Raw genomic sequence first — 19,993 nt, 5'->3', positions numbered from 1 at the left:
CTAGTCCCACTATTGCAGTGCTACAAGGCACGCACCTCCGTGGTCCGGCAGTGCTATAAACATGGAATTTTTCTCGACAGCGCCAAGGCCCCGCCTAGAGCCGGGGTGCGTTAACCAGCGCAGAGCCCCCGGAAGGGACTAGCGCCTCGCGGCAAAGAGGCTAGGTCTGTTCAAGCGCCACGCGATCTGGATGTATTTTGAAGTCTCACGGTGGACCTCGAGATCTTCAGCTCCTTCACCATTCCAGCCCCCGACGGCTATTTGCATCGATTACCGTGGAATCATCTGCAGCGTCGCGGCTAGACATCGTCGGATCGTCGGCTGGGGTTTGCAGCCTGTTTTTTTGCCTGTTGGAGGGTTCTGGCCCTTTGCATTCGACCTCTCAGGACCCCCTTGTGCTGGGTTCGGGTACAGAGGCACGTTAGCCGAACCGTCGAGCCCATTGCAGTCCCCGTGGCCAACAACAAAGAAGTCCGCCTTCGATACGCAGCGAATCCATCTCCAGCTCTGGTTTCGCGACACTATTTGCTCCTGGATGGGACCTGCGGAACATCTGCAGGGTCTCATCCGGCACTGGCCCGCCACTCATCATGTACGTACCGCGCTTGAATCATCTGCCTGGTAACGGTGCATTGTCGATGGCCCTGGTTGGCGCCGCGACCATCGTTATCAGAAGAGACGATTGAATTCTGCAAGTATCGGCCTGGGCCATCTTACTCACGTTGACACTCGTCATAGGACGTCTAGGTATTCAAGATACGATGGGGACCGGCGGTCTAGGTCCCCTCGAGATAGATCCCCAGCGGATCGCTTTGACCGGCCGTCACACTTTAACAATGATGGTGATAGGCGTCGCTTATCCGCAGAAGCCCGAACGAATTCGGCACCATTCCCACCAGGCAGAGATCTGTTCGGAGACCAGATGCGCAGAGAGCCGCCCCGTGGTCCCAAGGCCCTTATAGATGCGCCTGTCGGGCCGAGAGGAGGAGGATTTGCCGGTGACTTTAGAGGCGGAAGAGGACGCGGCAGAGGACGAGGATGGGGAAGAGATGACAGCCGTGATCGAGGAAGAGATAGAGATGTCGACTTTCGAGACCGGTATCGAGACGAGAGAAGCCGAGAACGTGACCGAGAGCGAGATAGAGATTGGCGCGACTCGAGAGACTTTAGGTTGCGTAGATCACCAATCGCGAGGGCACGATCACCAACGCGAGATGCACGAGATTTTCGGGATCGTGACCGGGATATACCCCCAGGACTAGATGCAGACAGATCTCGACGTGGCTCCCGTGATGGTGGTCCTCCATCGGCAGGCTCTTCGTCATCAGAGCCTCCGTTTGGTGTGCTGCCATTTCCACGAGGAGGAGGAGGATTCCGCGGACGAGGAAGGGGTGGAAGAGGAGACTGGCCTATGGAAAGAGGCCGTGGTCGAGTCCCGTACGACGATCGCGGCGACCGCTACATGCGCAGTCGCTCTCAGGAAGGGCGCTGGGCCCGTGAGCGTGACGATCGCGAGCGAAACGATAGGCATCCCGATGCTGATGTGCGCCGTGACCTTCATATCGACAGGGACCGAGGAGATCGTGAACTTTTTCGCCCGAAGATGGCGGCTCAGGAATCTGCCGCGCAGGCCAAAGACGTCTCACCTCTTCATGTGACACCATCAGCCCCGGCATTCGAATCTGCGCCAAATCGGGCTCCGGCTACGGGTACAGGATCGGGGGCAGGTGGCGAGGCGCAGGCGCAGACGCAGACGCAGACGCAGACGCAGGCCGCCCCTAGCATAGTCACGGCCAAGCCGCCACCAACGGCCCCACGGGCTTTTGGAGAACGCCCGGTTTCTGCAGGACAAGCTTCTGCAGGACAAGCTTCCGCACCACAAGCCCCGGCAGCCCCTGAGACCCCATTGCCTCCCACTGGGCCATCGAAAATTGCACCTCACGACAGTCCCCCTATAGGGACACCTGTAGGTCCCCGACTTCAACAACAACCCAAGGTTACCCGCCCATCTAGCAAACAATGGATCAACCCAAGCTTGAAGAAACCGCCACCGGAATCGCCAAAGGTAGCGAGATCGCAAAGTTTTGCTCAACAGCCGTCCATTCCGTTACAACGGGACATCTCGCAGGTCGAACCCTCCGAACCAAGGCGACCGCGTAGTAGCGATGCCAAGTCGGATTCTTACTCCGAGCTAGATAAACGACTGCGAGCCCACCATAGCGAAGAGCCGGGCGAGATAACTACAAGGACTGAAGACGAAAAGCTGAGCGAAGTAGACACAAAAGTCGAAGATGAGAAGTCTGAGGAAAAGGACTCAGTTGATTACGAGCCACCTGAATCAATGGACCAGGACGAAAAGCCTTTGGATAACTTGGAGCCGCTTGCTGCCCCTTCTACTTCCCCCAAGCAGGAGTCGTTTCCTAAACAGGACTTACTTTCTAAGCCCCAAGAAAATGAGACGACCGAGGATACGAAACCCTCCGTCGAAGTAGCCATAGAACAAAAACATAGACGACTCAAAGTTCGCGCTGTTCGATTTGCTCTGCCTCCAAAGAAAATCCAGCAAGAGGAACCTCCCGAATCTGATGATGAAGATATGGGGGATTATTTTGATATGGAGATCAACAAGACTGAGGCTGAACTGGACAAATTGCAAAGACCAAAGACACCAGTTGAAGTTATCAGGCGCTTTATGAGTTTGTCTCATGGATCAATGGTACAGATCCTCAACGAAGGAGAGGGATTATCCGAGATGGTAGGCGACATACCAGAGAACCTTAAACCCGTGAGCGAAAAAATGGAGGTGGAGCCAGCTGTACAAACAGAAGAAACACCTGTTATTCCCGACGAACCCCATCCTTCAAAAGAGACCGAGGAGATCAATCACATAAAGGAGTCTGCTAGCGATCAACTTGGCAAAGAAACAGTCGAGGAAGATACACAGAAACCTGAAGTTGTAGCCACACAAGAGGCAGGAGACCTTCAGCCCAAAGCCGAAGAAATGGACGTCGATAACGAACCTGTGATTCCACTCCCTGAGCTCAAAGACGTTCCCGAGCCTGTAGTCGAAACCACGGCAGATGACTCTATTATGAAAGAGGATAAAGAAGTTGAAGCCGAACCGATCAACGAAGAGACTCACGAAAAGACTCTGGCGCCTACCGAAGAGGCTGTCAGTCTGGCGAAACCAACCGAAGTAGAACCTAAAGCTCCAAGCACCCCATCTCAAGTACCAGATGAGGATGATGAGACTGAGACGGAAGATGAAGCTTATATGGAGGCTCAAGCTGTGGCTGCCGCTGAGACAGTCCGTAGATATATGTCGACGCCACCCATTGATAGCCTTCCTGATTTCAACGGTCCAGTCTGGTACCGAGATAAAGAGTTTCTGGCGACGCTAGACTCGGATCCCATTATCGACGATTTTGTTGCCGAACATATTGCAAAAATTCACTTCGATCGATCCAATGAGCAACGGCACGCGCAACAGGTTTATGCAGACAACTACATGCAGTACTTGAAGTACACTTTGTCAGATGATCCTGTGGCGACAAAAAGCCGAGACAAGTTTTCTGTTTCAGCTCCCTCGGAGACTACAGGCACCGTTACGCCCGAACATAAGCCAGAAGGAAGGGGCACAGGTAGAAGATTTGCCACAGAGCGCGATCTTGAGCGTGTGCTTCAGGCGTCCATGCGGGAAGACGAAGAGAGAAAGGAGCGAGAATTGCGAATCCAGCAGGAGAAATACCGCAGCGATAAGGAGGCTGTCATTCCAGATATGTACTGGGACGATCTGGAGAAGCAACAGGTTCAGTACATTGATCGGTCGGGATATACGCCTCCAGATAGGCTTGTTTCTGCATGGCATATACTCCCGCCCACTAACAATTTCACTGAGGAAGAAGCACAGCTCTTTGAGAAGCGTTACCTAGAGCTTCCCAAGCAATGGGGTAAGATCGCGGAGGCTCTTCCAAACCGCGACTTCCACTCCTGCATTCAGTACTACTATCTGATGAAGGGAGAGCTCAATCTCAAAGAGAAGCTGAAGAAACAGCCCAAGAGGCGTAAGAAGGGTGGACGGGGCAAACAGAGGTCCAGTGCTCTGGTTTCGGAGCTCGGCAACGGCGAGCCTGAAGCGGAGGAGACGCCCCAGGAGAATGGAGAGAATGGAGAAAGGCGAAGGCCGCGAAGAGCTGCCGCTCCTACGTGGGGCTTCGAGCAACCTACGACGGACGGCGAGAGCACTCCTGCTGCTACTCCTGGACGACGCGGCGCATCTGCTGCTGCCAAGGGCGACCAGCCAGAAAAGGTAGACGGCAGGAAAAGGAGAAAGCCAAGAGACAAAGACAAGGACAAAGACAAGGACAAGGACAAAGAGAAGGATGCCAAAGCATCTAAGCCAAACCAAGTCCTTGCGGCTGCGCCGGGCCCCGGTTCAGGGACGGGGAAGGGAAGAGGCCGAGCCGAATCCCGCCCAGTGGCCGCAGAATTTCTCCCAGCTCCTCACCCGCTATCCGACCCTCATCGCTTGCCGGTACAATTCGAGCAACCGCTGCCAGCAGGCATTCAACCGCCATTTGTTGTTCCACAGCCGCAACTTATGGAGAGACCGAAGCCTGCCGTTACTTCTATTACAGAAGTTATGGCGGCTCCATCTCTTCGGCCAGAACCACCCCCACCGCCTCCGTCCTCTATTGCCACTTTCAACTTACAACAGCCTATTCCTGAACGAAAGGCACTGTCACAAGCAGCATCGAGCTATTGGAGTGTTTCTGAAGCGAATGACTTCCCACATCTATTAAGGGCATTTGGCACCGATTGGTCTGCAATTGCGAAATACATGCAATCGAAAACAACTGTGATGGTATGATTTCACCCGAATGATTGTGAGCGATAGACTTACTAATACAATAAACAATATAGGTTAAGAACTATTATGTGCGGCAGAAAGATTCAGGGAAACCCGAGTGGGAGGTAATTGCTCAGGAGGCTGATGCAAAGCGGGCTAGGGGTGAAAAGAGACCTGATCCCCCTGTACTCAGTAGTGGTGGTCGTGGTAGGAGATTCGAAAGCACTGCGCCTGGCACGTCGCGACCTATTGCGGTTGCTCCTGGAGCAGTCGACCCTCACGTGGATCTACCGCAGCCCAAAGTTGAGCCTACACCTCCTCAGCCATTGAGGCAGCAGCAGCATATCTCTACTTATGGTGTGCCAATTGCCCAGGCTCCAGCTCAAGCTCCTCTTGCGCAGCCTAACCAGACCCCTCTTGCTGTACCGGCTCACCCAGTGCCTCAAGGGACACAACAGGCCATATCTCCGAGCGGGCGCTCCATTCATCAACAGCTGCCGCATTTCGGTTTCCCGGAGAGAGAGCGCGATCCCGCTCAGCCTCAGCGAGTGCCGTTGCCACAGAAGTCATCTGGTAGCCAGGTTCCGGAGCTTCGAGACCCTCGCCCGTTATCTGTGGCACAGCCCCTTCAACCATCGCACCCCGAGGCTATCGCTGAACGTGAACGCACTGCTCAGCTTGAGCGTATGAATGCTGAGAAGCGGTATAGAGAGCAGCAAATGCAGCAGCAGCAACAGCAGCAGCAGCAACAACAACAGCTTCACCACCAACATCAGCATCAGCATCACCAGCAGCAGCAGCAGCAGCAGCAGCAACAACAACAGCTCATTCGAGAAAGAGAAATGGAAATAGAGAGGGAGAGGGAGCGAGATCTCCGACAAGCAGAACAGCAGTCGATGAGGATGAAACAAGAACCCGAGGCACCACTTCAGCACCGTTACGAGCCTTATACCCATCGCCAGCAGCTCAGTCATGGCGGAGGCCCCCGAGAGCCTTTTTCATTAGCAAGGGCGCCATCTCAAGAGCCCTCTCGTTCTGTTGCTCCTCAACCGTACTCTGCTCCTGTATCGCAGCAGCCAATGAGGCCATTGCTTTCGGAACCTGTAGCAGTACAGTCACCGCCATTGGCACCTCCGCCTTCTCGACCGACTCAAAATTCTCAGCCAAGGATACCTTCAGGGCCTCCGCATGAGCCTTATAGTGCGGCTGCGCCACCGCCGAATGCTGCTTCAATATCTCCCCTCACGCCGGTTCGACCACCTGAGCCCCGGAAGTCAAACATCATGTCGCTCTTGAATGATGATCCTCCGCCCCCCAAGCGGGTGGCCGAGGTTACAAAAAGTCATACACCTGCACCGTCCTCGACACCACCATCTCAGGGTATCGGCAGGCCGCCGCCACCAGCATCCGGGCTTCCGCAGGGAGGCCCAGTTCGTCGGGAAACAGACGCGCACTATTCTCCCTACACACGGACACCATCCGGTGGAGCATCAGCCATGCCATCTCTCAAGCCTCCTTATCCCGCATCGTCGGCTTCTTCGCAGCATATGAGTGGGCACCGAAGCATGCCATCTGATTCAGCTGTGGACATTGATTACTACCGGTCCCATGGATATCCGCAAAGCCATCCCGCAAGTGGAACGAACTCTCCCCAAACATCGCATCGATATCCTCCACCTGCACAGCCGACTCAAGCTCAATACCAGTCCCAGACAGGCTATCCTACATCATACGGAGGAGCTTCTCAGCCAACGCATATCACCTCACCGCCGGCACAGCCATACGCGGTTCACTCGTCATCCAGGAGCCGCGAGATTCTTCCGAGCAGTCGCGATAACGCTTGGCCATCATCCGGTCACCAAGCACAGCCTTCTGATGTTCGGTCACAAAACAACAGCTGGCCAACTCAACCTCCGAAAGCATCACAGGCTCCTCCACCACACTCGCAGCAGGCTTGGGGATCTCAGCACCCATCAACAAAGCCAGGGACTCCGGGGCCGACATGGTCAACGGCACCTCCACCACCTCAACAGCATCTGAGAGATGAACGCGGACCCCCCTCAATATACGGACAAAGTGCTTCTGGCTTGCCACAACAGCACGGAATGCAATCCAGGTACCCGCCAGCTACTCGGGAACCGCTACCCTCTGCCCCTCAGCCATACTCGCGATATGCATCGACACCAGGCCCGCCGCCGCCGCGAGATCTCCGGGAACCTCCGCCGAGCAGAAGCTACACCCCAAGTGTCTATGATACACGAGGGCCGCCACCTGCCCAGTCACAGATGCATGGCTATCCAGCGCCAGACCCAAGAGACATGCAGCTTCGGGATGCAAGAGATCCGAGAGATCATAGAGACCCAAGAGATCAGAGGGATCCGAGAGATCCGAGGGACCCTCGTGATATAATGAACAGAGGTATTCGACCGCACGAGTATGATCGGCAGCAAGACAGATATGCGCGATAAGAAAGGGCTCTTTGATAGGCTAATGAGAGGTATAGCAATATGCTATGCTTGTTTTCGCTATAATTATGTATTTACTTTATTGCAATCCTTTTGTTTTCCTCCATCTATTTATACACATCTCTCTCTTTTTGTTTTATCATTCAACTACGAAATTGCTATGTTCTATAGATGGGGAGTCTCTGAAGCACTTGAGAAAAAAAAGATACACAAAGGCATTCGGATTGGTTGAACGGAGCGTTTATGGCGAAACAAATACTGTAAACTGGGAAAAAAGGAGAAGGACCGGCGAAGTTGCTTGTGTATAGTGCGTTTTGTTTTCAACTGTTTTGGTTTAAACCTGCCATTTTCGAATGCAAGTATTTGCTCTTTGCGTTTGGGACGGGCCTCTGTACGATACTATTTGTCTCGATGATGAAGTATAGCTTATATATATATATATATATATATATATATATATATATATATATATAAATGAATATCGTCTGAAGACTGTCTTGTGAACCGTGAATATTACCATCAGCAGATGGCCCTGCATATATGTGAGGTAATGTTGTAGTTGGTTAAAGATGATTGGTGGGGGGCGCATTTGTCCCCGCTACTACGTAGCAGCTATCAGCTGCTAAATGTTCTAAACCACTTAGCTGCAGGTAGATAGCGATTGAATATCCAAATAGCTTCTCGCGCGTCGCGCAACTTCAACTGCGACTTTGCACCACATCATAGTACACTTCATCCTTCCAATACTAGCTACTGCATTCAAAGAGAGAGAGAGAGAGAGAAAAGAGGACAATAATTTTAAAAAAGCAGATCTCTGGTGCTTTCCAATGGACGCACGCAACACCACCGGCGGCTCAAGCAGCAGCAGCAGCAGCAGCAGGACGTATTTCGAACAGCAGCGAGAGGTCCTCATCGGGGACATTGCCCAAGTATGGAAGCCCCTTTCGCCCTTTGTGTGCCCGAGATAAGAGAGAGCTAATATTTGGGGGGGAATGGCTATAGAGCTTCGAACAGGTCCTCTCCAGTATAAACAAATTGAACCGATCGCTCGAAGCAGTCATTGCTGTTCGTCCCCGACGACGGCCAAAGAGATGGGCAAATGCTAATTAAATGTATTGTTAGGTCGGCAATGAATTTTCTTCTGTAGAAGCTCTCTGGTCACAATTCGAAAACGTCATGGCCAAAGATGAAGATAGCAGCAACAAAGCAGCAGACCACCAAGGCGACGAAACACAAGCCGACGAAGAGGAGACACGACACGAATGAGATATGACATGATACCCAACTCCCGGAGAGAGAGACATGCAGAGAGAACGATGGAGGGAGGCACGTTGTATGTGAAACAGACAAAAGATTATATTGCTACTACACGCACGTAGGCGACAAAGATACCCCAAAATACCGAGTACCCCAACCGAATCTACGCAACGTATAAATCTACACTATCGCTACAACACGACCGCTAGATCGGAGAGAAAGAGAAATATAAAGACAGAAAAGGGTAGAAAAAGAGAGACAGTCGGTAGGGTGAATATGATGATTTTTTATGTCCCCATCCCAAACCTGATTGAACACAACAGTATCATGCTACATAAGAGAAAAGCGCAAAGTGGATAGAAAAAAGCGAGACAAAAGAGAAGAAAAAAAATAATAAAGCACTAAAAGACCACACAAGTTCGCAAAAAGTCACCACCCGTTTCCTAGTTGCGTTGAAAAGTTCGTGGCTTCCATATCCACCCTTCCCCTTCCATGCGTCAAGGCTAGCAGGACCTAAAGCGCAAATCCAAAAAAAGAGGCCGGCTCGAATATGTTAAAATCAACCACGCGGATTTCCGCTTATATATACCAGGCTCTGCTACCTTTCTTTCGAAGAGCGAGATGCACCAGCAGCTCGTCTCCCATCTCCTAGCGTTCTCGTCTGAAATCGTGGGACCATTAGCCGTTGGACGTCGTTCGTTATAGGCGCAAATCGTCGTAAAAGATCGTCTAATGGTCATTAGAATTGCCGTATCTGCGTCCGCATCCACTCCCGCGCCCACAAGTCCACCTTGACGACCACTGCCCTTCTGCCGCCAGTGCAGAAAGGATGAGCATGTAAGCTCGCGCGTGGGCGCTTTAGAGGAAATTACACTTTCTCTTCTTCCTCTTAAGGCCTCCTACTACCGGAGCTTGTGTCTTTCCATCGCCCGCGGACACAGCCAATGCGGTAGGTGTCTCCGTGTTCCTCCGGTCGTTGGCCACGACAGTCAGGATGGCTCGTTCAAAGATCTCGTCGACGCCCCGCATTTCCTTACTGCTGCATTCCATATACTGGGCTCCCATCTTCTTGGCAACGGCCATTCCCTGCTCTGCGGTGACGGGCGTGAGGCCCTGGGTCTTCAGCATGTCGATACAAGATTTTTTGTGCCGGAGATCTGATTTGAGGCCGACCAGGATGAGGGGGGTGTAAGGGCAAAAATGCAGAACTTCGGGGTACCACTGTGGTCGGCGTTAGCAAGACAGCAATCGCAGATGAGCTGCCTCGGACTAGATTCAGGGGGTGGAGCCTCCAACGTACCTTATCCATGACATTGTCCAGCGAGTTGGGGCAGTCGATGGCGAAGCAAACAAAGATCAGATCGGTCTCGGGGTACGACAGCGGGCGGAGGCGGTCGTACTCTTCTTGGCCGGCGGTATCCCACAGCGCGAGTTCTACGGTCTTGCCGGTGGGCGGGTGCGTCGGGTAGGTGATGTAGTTCTCGAATACGGTAGGAACATATTTCTACCAGGGGGTCGAGCTTCAGTATCTGCATGCTTAACGATGGATCTCTGCGGCTGGGCTCTGCTTACCTCTGGAAAATAGCCCTGGCTGTAACTGATGAGCAGACATGTCTTGCCGCATCCACCGTCTCCTACAACGACAATTTTCTTCGAATATGTCGGGGCCTCCGTTACGTGAGTCGCTGCTGATTCGCGGCCAGACGATGAGGTGGTTGTACTGACAGTTCCCTCGCTGGAGCGGGTGCGCTGGGCGCGCTTCTCGTTGCCCCCCGTCGCATACTGCGAGTTGCGGTTCTGGTACGCCGCCATGGTGGAAACGACGTTCCGTGCAGATGCTGGAGAGAGCTCGGCAGGAGAGCGTGTCTCGGGCGAACAACGATCTCTCTTTCTACGACAGGAATGCTGATCCTACTCAACAAAGAATAGGAGTGGGCACCGCAGCAGAAACAAAGAAAATCGACAAATCCGGCTCGGTAGGGTCGATGCAGGCAAAGGAGCAATGCGGTGTAAGGAAAAAAGAGGAAAAAAAAAAAAAAAGAGATACAAAAACAGGCTGCGGCGGTGTGGAATCCGATGCGGCGAGCAGCAAAAACCGTAGCGCGGCCCCCGAAGCTGAAGGTTTGAAGATTGTCAGGACGCAGAGGCTGGGGGGATGACGATGTTGTACTTGGACGGGCTAGGCTGCTGTTGCTTTTCGCTCCGGGCAACGAGACGAGTTGGTGGGACAGGACGGTTGCTGCAGCTGGCTATCAGACGGGGAGCTGGAAACCGAGCCCAAAGAGCTGAGTAAACAAGTTGGCGAGGCAACGGATGGCGGTGCACTGACGTGACAGCACTGACGAGTGGCTGGGGCGCCAACCGGCGGTGGCTAGGGCGGGTTGTTCCGGCTCCGAAGATGGTCCGTGCATTAGCCGTTCGCGAAAATTCTCCTGGGCTAAAACGCGTGCACGAACGCCTGCGGGTGGATAACTGTTGTGCGTGCGTATAAAGCTTTTTTTCGTGCAAAATTTCTCTCTTCTTTTTTTTTTTTTTTTTTCTTTTTTTTTTTCTCCGAGGTCCCTCTCTCGCCAGAGATTACCGAGAATTTATTCAGCTGCCATGGATCTCTCGGCCCCCAGCAAGTACGTGACGCTCGTGTCCGGAGACGGCTTCGAGTTTGTCGTGCTGCGTGAGGCTGCCATGGTGAGCCCGATCATCAAGGGCATGCTGGACCCGAGGAGTGCGTGAAGAACAGCCCGGGAATCGCCTCATTGTCTCTCTGTCACTGCCTGCTCACAATACTGTGCAGGTCAATTCGTCGAGGCGAAAGACGCGAGATGTGTATTCCAAGAGATGAGGTGAGAAACAACTATGCATGGCCGCTGGAATGTGCTGCATGGGATGACGACGATTTCATGAGCATTTTTTGACAGAACGCCGCCGTCTCTACCAGACCTCGAGTCTCGGGAGAGGCTGACAGGCTGGTCTGGTTGATCTTGCACTACACTTGAACTGACCGAGAATCGCCTTGAAACGGCCTTGCTGCACCGGTGTTCGAGCTGGCTGACTAACGCATGATAGCGGAATGGTCCTTGACAAAGTGGTCGAGTACTTCCACTACTGGTATCGCTACAGGAACAGCGAAGACGTGCCCGACATGGACATTCCTGTAGAGCTTTGCCTTGAGCTGTTAGCCGCAGCCGATTACCTGGGCTTGGATCAGTAAGCCATGCGGGAATCGCGCTATAGGCACTTCTAACTTTGTATGTTTTTCACAGGGCCAACATGAGCACGAAATGATACCGCACTCACTACCTGGGTGTTTCTATTCAGAAAGATTATGATACGAAGACATGATACCACACCGATTACATAAATAGAAGAGGAAAGCAATATGCCTCGCCTTAATACTAAGAATGACAAAATCAGCAGCTTTTTTTTCTACTTTCGATTCATTGTGATGATCATCTCCATGACCTCCATTTCAGCATATGCGTTCCTCTCTGTTACTCCTCCGTGGGTTGAACGTCTATTAGAAGTGGTAGATTGATAGCCTCCCTCTCACTCTGCTTGACTCAAAGTTCTTCCATTGAGATCTCGCTTTTTTTGTAGGGGCACATGCTTTACCAATTACTTGTAGTGTCGTAAACCGATTATTTGCCTCTAGTAGTCTGGCTAGTTCGATATGCTGCTTTGCAAGAATTGCGAACAATATCAATACCTGCTTAAGCTGCTATGCTCAAATACTACATAGGTCTATCCTACCGAAATCACTTATCCCTTGCGGCATACTGTTTAAACATCCGTAATCTCTGCATTGATGGCGCTTTATGCTGCTTCTGCAGTGGCTTCCTTCCTAAGCTGCAGTAACGGTGTCACATCCGTCATGTATGAGTCAACTCAAAACTATGACTCAACCACATCCCTGAAATGAATAAAATAAAAATAAAAATAAAAAAATAAAAATAAAAATACCGTCGGTTCCAAAGTTGCCGCCGTAAAAGGCAAGTTTCCGCCGTATCCACCAAGGGATACTTGATTGAACGTTTTGACAGTCTTTCGCATTGGCAGCCCAGTATATTATACAGCCAGTGGTCCTCTGTTAGTGGACGTGGATGCGCGCTAAGCCCCGGCCTTTCGTCACTCTTTTTTGACAAGACCTCTGATATTCCACCACAAGGAAAATGGCTTCAGCTGCATTCGAATCGCAGGGCGTTCGAATTGCTGTCGAGGGCTGTGTAAGTCTCTTCACACACCACACATCTTTATGATCTTTGCCAACAGCATCAATTGACCTTCTCCAGGGCCATGGCGCGCTCGACGCGATATATGCTTCTGTCAAGCAGTCTGCCCAGGAGCGCGGCTGGGATGGCGTTGACCTACTTATCATTGGAGGTGATTTCCAGGTAATTGATATAATCCAAATTCTCAGCTCCTGGTCGATACAGTCTGCTGATCTACGCAGGCTGTGCGCAATGCGGCCGACTTGACGGTCATGTCATGTCCCATCAAGTATCGCAAAATCGGTGGCTTCCACGACTACTACGCCGGGAGAAAACAAGCTCCGTATCTAACCATTTTCATTGGCGGAAACCATGAAGCTGCTTCACATTCTTGGGAGCTCTATTACGGCGGCTGGGTCGCTCCCAACATTTACTATCTTGGAGCTGCCAACGTCCTTCGGCTGGGACCTATCCGCATTGCAGGCATGTCTGGAATATGGAGGGGCATGAACTACCGCAAGCCGCATCATGAGCGGCTACCTTTCAACCATCTCGATATCAAGTCATTCTACTCTGTCAGAGAAATTGATGTCCGGAAGCTCTTGTTGATGCAGACGCAAGTTGATGTCGGCCTAAGTCACGATTGGCCGCGCCAGGTGGAGACGCATGGTGACCTCGATGAACTATTCAGGCGAAAGCCTTTTCTTAGACGCGAATCTATGGATGGCTCTCTTGGCAGCGTGGCTGCTGAGTATGTCATGGATCGTCTACGACCACCTTACTGGTTCTCTGCGCATTTACATGTCAAATTTGCAGCAATCAAGAAATACGACGATGCATCAAATGCCACTGAGGCTACTCAAACTCAACCAGATAAGCCCATTGATGCTCCACCCCCCGTCCAGGATAACCCGGATGAGATTGATTTGGATATGGACGACGAAGATGATGCTGAGAAGACTGAGGATACTACCAAAGAAGCAGCTACGGGAATTACAGAAAACGAGGCCAAAGGGGATACCGAGGGTGATGCTGGACAAGTTCCTGATGACTTGAGAGCACAGCTACCAGCATCATTTGCTCGGCCTACAGAAAAGGTGAAGCGCAAACCAGGCCAGCCAGTCCCTCCGGGCATTGAAAACAAAGAGGTCAGGTTTTTGTCATTGGACAAGTGTCTGCCACAGCGACACTTCCTCCAGCTATGCGAGGTCCAGCCGTTCAAGGAAGAGCAGCTGTCTTTATATCCACCACAAAGCTCCGGCCCTAGATATCGACTTCAATATGATGCCGAGTGGTTAGCAATCACCCGTGCTTTCCACAAATCCCAGACCTTTGGCGATCCTACGGCCCAAGTGTCTGAAGATTTAGGAGAAGAGAAATACATTCCCCTGATTGAAGCAGAAAAGGCGTGGGTTGAAGAGAACATTGTGCAAAAGGGGAAGCTGGATGTGCCGGACAACTTTGAACAGACAGCGCCTCCATATGTTCCCGGCACACCAGAGATTGTTCACAAGCAGCCTGACGAGTATACAAACCCACAGACTGCAGCCTTCTGCGAGCTCTTGGGCATTGAGAACGTGTGGGATGCTAGCGCCGAGGAGAGGCAGCGGCGGAAGGCTCAGGGGCCGGTGAATACACAACTTCTGGGGCGCGGTGACAGAGGGGGCTACGACGGAAGGGGAAGGGGAAGGGGTAGAGGAGGAGGTAGAGGCGGCGGTAGAGGCGGCGGTAGGGGTAGAGGAGATGGGAGAGGAGGGTTTTACGGCAGAGGGAGAGGCTATTAAGAGACGGCACAGGGCCATTCATTATTATCCCTCATTGCCAAGCAAGAAATAGCAAGTACATGAGCAAATTGGCATCTCGTTTAAAAAACAGGGTCGCCAATGTTTAATGTTTACCAGAAAGCTGGTTGTGGGGATAGGAGGCTGGGTGTTTGTTTACCCACTCCTGCTACGGAGTATGACCTCCGTATATGTATGTGCTAATGCAGGTGGTCTTACATATCGACCTTCGCAGCAATAGGCACGCATGTTCGGTGAATATTTGTGGATAACAATTCATGCATGCTTCCACCATGAGCGAATAGAATCGACAGACGTCAATGTTTCCTCAAGGCCCACGCGCCTCACATAGATTAAAGAAACGGACGTAAACACGCAGATGCAGCGTCAGTGTTGTTATTGACGTTGCAAGTTTCCATAGAAGTCTACCAAGTGCCTTTTGAGGAAACAAAACATTGAACTCACAATATCATTAGTAATCAGCGTCGGAACTGGGCTCTCGGCGGAACGATTTCCCGCGACGGCCATCCTCAGCTATGCCAGTTGACAAAGCCACGATGGCCGCCATTGCTTTATGCCTCTTTGCGGCAATGCCAGAATTGTAAAACAAGCGGCGGAATGGAGTTTGAGAAAAACACTAAGATTATCCGGTTAACCGGAAATACGTCAACTGCGCACCAAAACACCGGGATCCCGTGATGAAGCCTTAACAACTGGGGGTTAAAGGGGGGCTCTTGTCGCTGCACCGCCGTGTCATCTCGTTACGGGCAGATGATCCCTTTTTTTCTCAACATTTCGAAATTATGTCCAACTAAGCTTCTTTTTGCGTCGTACAAAGTAAATTGCCTTCTCATTCTTGCGGAGTAGACATGGGGCACCTGCAGAATCTCATAGCATGGGCCACTGCCCAAGGCGTGGTGATTGACGCGATACAGCCGAGCAAGATTCCCGGTCGAGGCACAGGGATTCTGGCCACGCGCAATATCAAGGTATACTGGGCTCTCTAAGTGGTGCTGGCACTTTTGGGGGGTTTCTAACATTCTGCCAATAGGCCGAAGAGGAAGTCCTGAAGGTGCCTCCTGGAGCGCTGCGTTGCCTGGAGTCAATTCCATCGAGTATACGCGAGAGGCTGCCCTCGCACACGACCATCCAGGCGCTGCTTGCGGCGGATTTGGCTCTTGATAAGAGCGCCAATGCGGTGCCGTGGAAGGCTGTGCTGCCGAAGATGAGTGATTTTGAAGTAGGCATGCCGATGATGTGGCCGAAAGCGCTGAAGGACCTTTTGCCTCTCGAGCCTAGAAACCTTCTCCTAAAGCGGGAGAAGACGTTCCAGGATGATTGGAATGATTTTAATAAGGCATTTCCGGATGTTCCGTATGATGAGTACACGTATGCATGGCTGGTTGTCAACACTCGGACGTTTTACAACGAATCACCCGAGACGTTGAAGTATCCCTGGGAAGATAGGCTGGCATTGATCCCTGTGGCCGACTTGTTTAACCATGCAGACGCTGGATGTAAGGTGTATTACTCACCAGAGGGATACCATATTATTGCGGATAGAGACTACGAGAAGGGCGAGGAGTTGTTTATTTCGTACAGTACTCACTCTAACGATTACAACTTGCTCGAGTATGGTTTCATCCCTGATGAGAATCCATCAGACGATGTCTACATTGACGATGTGATATTTCCCAAGCTGGGCGAAAGCCAAAAGGCGGAACTCGAAAAGCGAGATTTGCTTGGAGAGTATCCTTTGGGGGAAGCTACCGAGGAATTTCACCGTACGCAGGCGGTGTTGAGGTTGCTTTCAGGTACAGTCAAGGAGTTTGATCGATTTCTTAACGGTGAAGAACACGGACAAGTTGTTCAAAATCGAGTCGATACATATCTCCTGAAGGTGCTTGATGAATTTTTGAGCGACGTTGTTACAAAGCGGTTACAAGAAGTTGATGCTCTGAAAGTTGGTCTGGAAGAACAAAGAGCGCTTCTGGCTAAGCGATGGACACAGATTGAGGAGATAATAAATCGGAAGATTGGAAGTTACCGCGAGAGACAGATGGATACTTTGGAGTAGACGGGTTGGTTTCTAGCACAAGGAGTTGGTTTAAATTTTGGGAGATAGATATATACAGCGCATGGCAACATGGAGGCGTGGGATCATACAACTGAGTTATAGAATGGTACAATTTGTGAAAAATAGATTGTTTCTTGATGATGAATGAGGCATAACTGATTGCTTGTCTGCCTCTGTGCTTTATCTATGATGACTGGGTTAATATACGACTATCATCTAATACCGTATTTCCTTTCCAAGAATTGGTTATCCAAATAGGCATATATGCCTTCTATGGCGAGCTTCAACTCCTCTTAAACGCCGAGTTCTGCCCTAAAAGATCTTTCCAACAGTCATATACGGGCCAATTTGCTATTGGCAGCTAAAGTTATTCGTCAAGCGAACTGATTACCCCCTCTCTCTCCTTTCTGTCGGTTAGACGTAGAAGAGCTTATTCTGGTTCTGAGATGCAAATGATTCTTTCATTTCGGCCGCAACAGATAACACCAATGGAATATATCCGGATCCGTCGCTTTACTCTTCGGCGTGGGAACTTTTGCCAGGACCTGCACATCAAACGGCAGTCTCTCAATGTCGAACCGCGAAGCAGAGTAACTCAACGAGATCCATACAGCACCCGGCGCGAGATGCTCTTTAACACAACTCGCCATCTGCAAAACTTGGTCTTCTCCGCCACAAGAGATTGCATCGACGGTGCTTTTGTCGACCACGAGATCGAATTTGCAGCACTCGCCACCACTATCATTTGAGAGGTGTAACTGTGTGGCGTCTGCCACGGCGTACTTCATCTTGACATTTCCAAAAGCCTGCTTCTCAAGCTGTCGGCCACGGTCCGCGGCTAGAGGCTCATAGTCGACATTTGTGACGTCCAGGAAGCCGAGATGGCGAAAGTAGTTTTGTAAATCACTTGTTCCGGAGCCGATGTGGAGGATGCGGGCTGATGAAGGTTCGAGGCTGGTGAGAATGGGCTTGATGATGGACATGAATTCAGCAGAGCCGAGAAGCCATTCGAAGGAGGTTTCGGTAGAGAAGCGGTCGTGCCAGTAAGCCTGCTTGTCAAAGGGGACTGGCATTGTATTTGTTTTTTTGGTCTTTTTACTTTTTCTCTTCTTTCCTTCTTTTCCTGTTCTATTTCATGTAAATGGCAAAAAGAGAGTGAAGACGATGAAACGACATGAGAGAAAAAAATCTTTTTAATTCCAAAGATGAGAACTGAAAGCCGTTGACATGATAGAGATGCTAAACTGAGATGGTGCCGGTGCTGATCATGTTAAAAGTTTATTAAGGCGATGGGGCCGGGCGGGGCCGTGCAAGACTCGTTAATACAGTAGCATCACAGCGATTCAAAACACGGTATTCGGCGCACGAAAAAAAGAGAATCATGAACAAATTGATAGATGTATGAGAATAGAAAGAGAAAAGGAAAGATGGAAGATGATATGCCATCTTCCAAGCGGACTGCGTCAATGCGAAGCCCACTCCTGTGTACATCAACTTGCAAACTTCAATCTTCTCTTTTTTCCCATGTAAGTCCAGTTGTTGACATAAGTAGAATCTAATGCACAATTATATTTCTTCATATATAAAATACGTTATGATTCTAATAATCTCCAAATCTTAGGGACCATTTGATGGTTCGACCGGCCAATCTAGCAAGCCCAAGCAGCATCCATGGCGGATATTCAAACTGTCTAGTTCGGCTCACACACAATATTCAGCCCAAAAACCCTAGTATTTGGTGGTTGATAGCAAACATAGGCAGACAACTCAGCCGTGGTGACCAAGACAGTATCAGCGCACGACGGTGAGACCACGCCGTTGTTTGACCAGACCCAGTAAACGGTGCACGTCTGCTCGCCGTTGGTCTGCAATGACGGTGGGATGGTCTGTCTGACCGACATTGTGACGGCGTCTGCGGTCGCGATGCGCCATGTAGAGCAACTGTTGTTGTTTACCGTGTCGTTGAAGCCCACGGAGATTTGTGGTCCGCAGGGCACGGGGGAGATGGCGCCATCTTGATAGAACCAGATGTCGAAGGTGATGCTATTCGTGGCGGCGACAGCCGTGGGGCAATGGGCAATGCGAGAAGCGCCTGAAGGTGGATTAGAAGAGAGGCTTTGGGCTCTCCGCAAGTTATCATGATGAGATATAATCAACTTACGCCAAAGATGGAGAGTTGCATGATGGGCATTGCTTTGGGTAGTTGGGACTCTCGAGAAGCGCTGGACAAGTTCACGACAGCAGGTATGTATATATATTATATACAGGTATATAAGCTTCAACCTCAGATATTAAGTCTGGATCCATGTCGGAATACACCAAACCCTCCACCACCAGTGAAATGTATCTCCAGCGCCCGTTACTTGTTTTGCCGTTACTCAGAGGAGCAAGTCGCCAATGCTGTTGTTGGCAGCAGCAGCAGCAGTGCTACCCTCCATTTTCTGTATTTCTTCACTCTATTTATTTTGCTGGCTGGTTTTTATACGGGGAGTTTTGCTGAGAAGTTGGTCAACTTTTGCTTTCTTGGAGACAGTCTGCTGAAACGGGCTCTACTCGTCAATCAGATTCCCCTTTCAAAAGTAGTGGTAGGAGATGCTATCGCTGAAGGAGCTTACTCTAATGCAGATACAGGGGGCTCAGAGTTACAACGCGCGTTGGTAGTTGCATCTGATAAGATCTAAATCATATCTATCATATGAAAGACGAAATAAGAGTGCAATAGCAGTAGTAGCAGCAGTCTCATCAAACTAATCAATTTTTGCACTGGTCCATGTACCTGTTACAAACAATCATGAATATGGCCGGTTATAAGAGCAACCTAGATGGGAGTTCACCAAGCTCTCAATTGACGTGGCTCCCGTCACCCAAGAAAGAAGTATCCACGAACTGCTGGTTTATTTCTACAATCTGCTCGTCCAATTTAATACACTTAACTCCATGATGGTGCGAGGACGATAAACCCTGCATTAGAATATTTCTTAATAATCAACTACCGAACCATGTTTGCTCTTCCTACATATACGCCGTCGACAAAGCCTCTTTTGCCTCTGTTGGAAATGCTTCTTTCTATTGAAATTTATAAGTTGCCTTGCTTTATTGTTCTTAAATCTTGATCAAATGGCCCACTACCAAACAACCAGCAGCAATCTAGGCACCAAACCCTCCTTGTATGCCACGCCTCTAATGCCACAGGCCAAAAAATCAAGGCCAAACAGACCCATCATCTCATAAAAAACAGCCAAATAGACAGTGAGCATAAAGCGCATCTTTCTCAGAAACACAGCAAGAAATACCTCCTACAACCAGGTACCCCGCACACAAAGCCAAGCCAAGCCAAGCCAAGCCAAGCTGCTGATCCA

General features: G+C 50.7%; 8 protein-coding genes across 9 annotated transcripts; 5 read left to right on the top strand and 3 right to left on the bottom strand.

Moving 5' to 3' along the window:
* Window positions 1-191: 191 nt before the first annotated feature.
* Window positions 192-7,739, top strand: TrAFT101_002039 (uncharacterized protein). Its single transcript, XM_024903649.2, has 3 exons — window positions 192-592; window positions 739-4,864; window positions 4,924-7,739. Coding segments are annotated over exons 1-3 (6,522 nt in total). The 5' UTR covers window positions 192-590; the 3' UTR covers window positions 7,318-7,739.
* A 260-nt stretch (window positions 7,740-7,999) lies between these two features.
* TrAFT101_002038 (uncharacterized protein) lies at window positions 8,000-9,004 on the top strand. Its single transcript, XM_024902410.2, has 3 exons — window positions 8,000-8,243; window positions 8,317-8,379; window positions 8,437-9,004. Exons 1-3 carry the CDS (start codon window positions 8,142-8,144, stop codon window positions 8,578-8,580), a joined length of 309 nt encoding a protein of 102 aa, XP_024763155.2. The 5' UTR covers window positions 8,000-8,141; the 3' UTR covers window positions 8,581-9,004.
* A 425-nt stretch (window positions 9,005-9,429) lies between these two features.
* Window positions 9,430-10,383, bottom strand: TrAFT101_002037 (uncharacterized protein; the record flags this gene model as incomplete). The annotated part of the gene is made up of 3 exons (XM_024903647.1): window positions 9,430-9,792; window positions 9,872-10,075; window positions 10,144-10,383. 3 exons carry the CDS (start codon window positions 10,381-10,383, stop codon window positions 9,430-9,432), a joined length of 807 nt encoding a protein of 268 aa, XP_024763154.1.
* A 706-nt stretch (window positions 10,384-11,089) lies between these two features.
* Window positions 11,090-11,986, top strand: TrAFT101_002036 (uncharacterized protein). Its single transcript, XM_024907822.2, has 4 exons — window positions 11,090-11,293; window positions 11,363-11,411; window positions 11,635-11,775; window positions 11,832-11,986. Exons 1-4 carry the CDS (start codon window positions 11,173-11,175, stop codon window positions 11,851-11,853), a joined length of 333 nt encoding a protein of 110 aa, XP_024763153.1. The 5' UTR covers window positions 11,090-11,172; the 3' UTR covers window positions 11,854-11,986.
* A 601-nt stretch (window positions 11,987-12,587) lies between these two features.
* TrAFT101_002035 (uncharacterized protein) lies at window positions 12,588-14,874 on the top strand. Its single transcript, XM_024905081.2, has 3 exons — window positions 12,588-12,791; window positions 12,858-12,959; window positions 13,019-14,874. Exons 1-3 carry the CDS (start codon window positions 12,738-12,740, stop codon window positions 14,558-14,560), a joined length of 1,698 nt encoding a protein of 565 aa, XP_024763152.2. The 5' UTR covers window positions 12,588-12,737; the 3' UTR covers window positions 14,561-14,874.
* Window positions 14,875-15,048: 174 nt separating this feature from the next.
* Window positions 15,049-16,842, top strand: TrAFT101_002034 (uncharacterized protein). Of its 2 annotated transcripts, XM_024907821.2 has the most exons (2): window positions 15,049-15,546; window positions 15,609-16,842. In XM_024907821.2, exons 1-2 carry the CDS (start codon window positions 15,427-15,429, stop codon window positions 16,632-16,634), a joined length of 1,146 nt encoding a protein of 381 aa, XP_024763151.1. In that variant the 5' UTR covers window positions 15,049-15,426; the 3' UTR covers window positions 16,635-16,842. The 2 variants fall into 2 exon arrangements, with proteins under 2 accessions (XP_024763151.1, XP_065982598.1); XM_066126495.1 differs by having other exon boundaries at window positions 15,049-16,842.
* Window positions 16,843-17,074: 232 nt separating this feature from the next.
* Window positions 17,075-17,801, bottom strand: TrAFT101_002033 (uncharacterized protein). The gene has a single exon (XM_024899618.2). It carries the CDS (start codon window positions 17,705-17,707, stop codon window positions 17,096-17,098), a length of 612 nt encoding a protein of 203 aa, XP_024763150.1. The 5' UTR covers window positions 17,708-17,801; the 3' UTR covers window positions 17,075-17,095.
* A 524-nt stretch (window positions 17,802-18,325) lies between these two features.
* On the bottom strand, window positions 18,326-18,816 carry TrAFT101_002032 (uncharacterized protein; the record flags this gene model as incomplete). Its single annotated transcript, XM_024903646.2, has 2 exons — window positions 18,326-18,726; window positions 18,792-18,816. The coding sequence occupies 2 exons, from the start codon at window positions 18,814-18,816 to the stop codon at window positions 18,326-18,328; spliced, it is 426 nt and encodes a 141-aa protein (XP_024763149.2).
* Between the last annotated feature and the right edge of the window lie 1,177 nt (window positions 18,817-19,993).

The sequence above is a fragment of the Trichoderma asperellum genome, chromosome 1 (assembly GCF_020647865.1).
Source record: "Trichoderma asperellum chromosome 1, complete sequence".
Lineage (NCBI taxonomy): Eukaryota > Fungi > Ascomycota > Sordariomycetes > Hypocreales > Hypocreaceae > Trichoderma > Trichoderma asperellum.
This window is presented reverse-complemented; position numbering and strand designations above follow the sequence as displayed.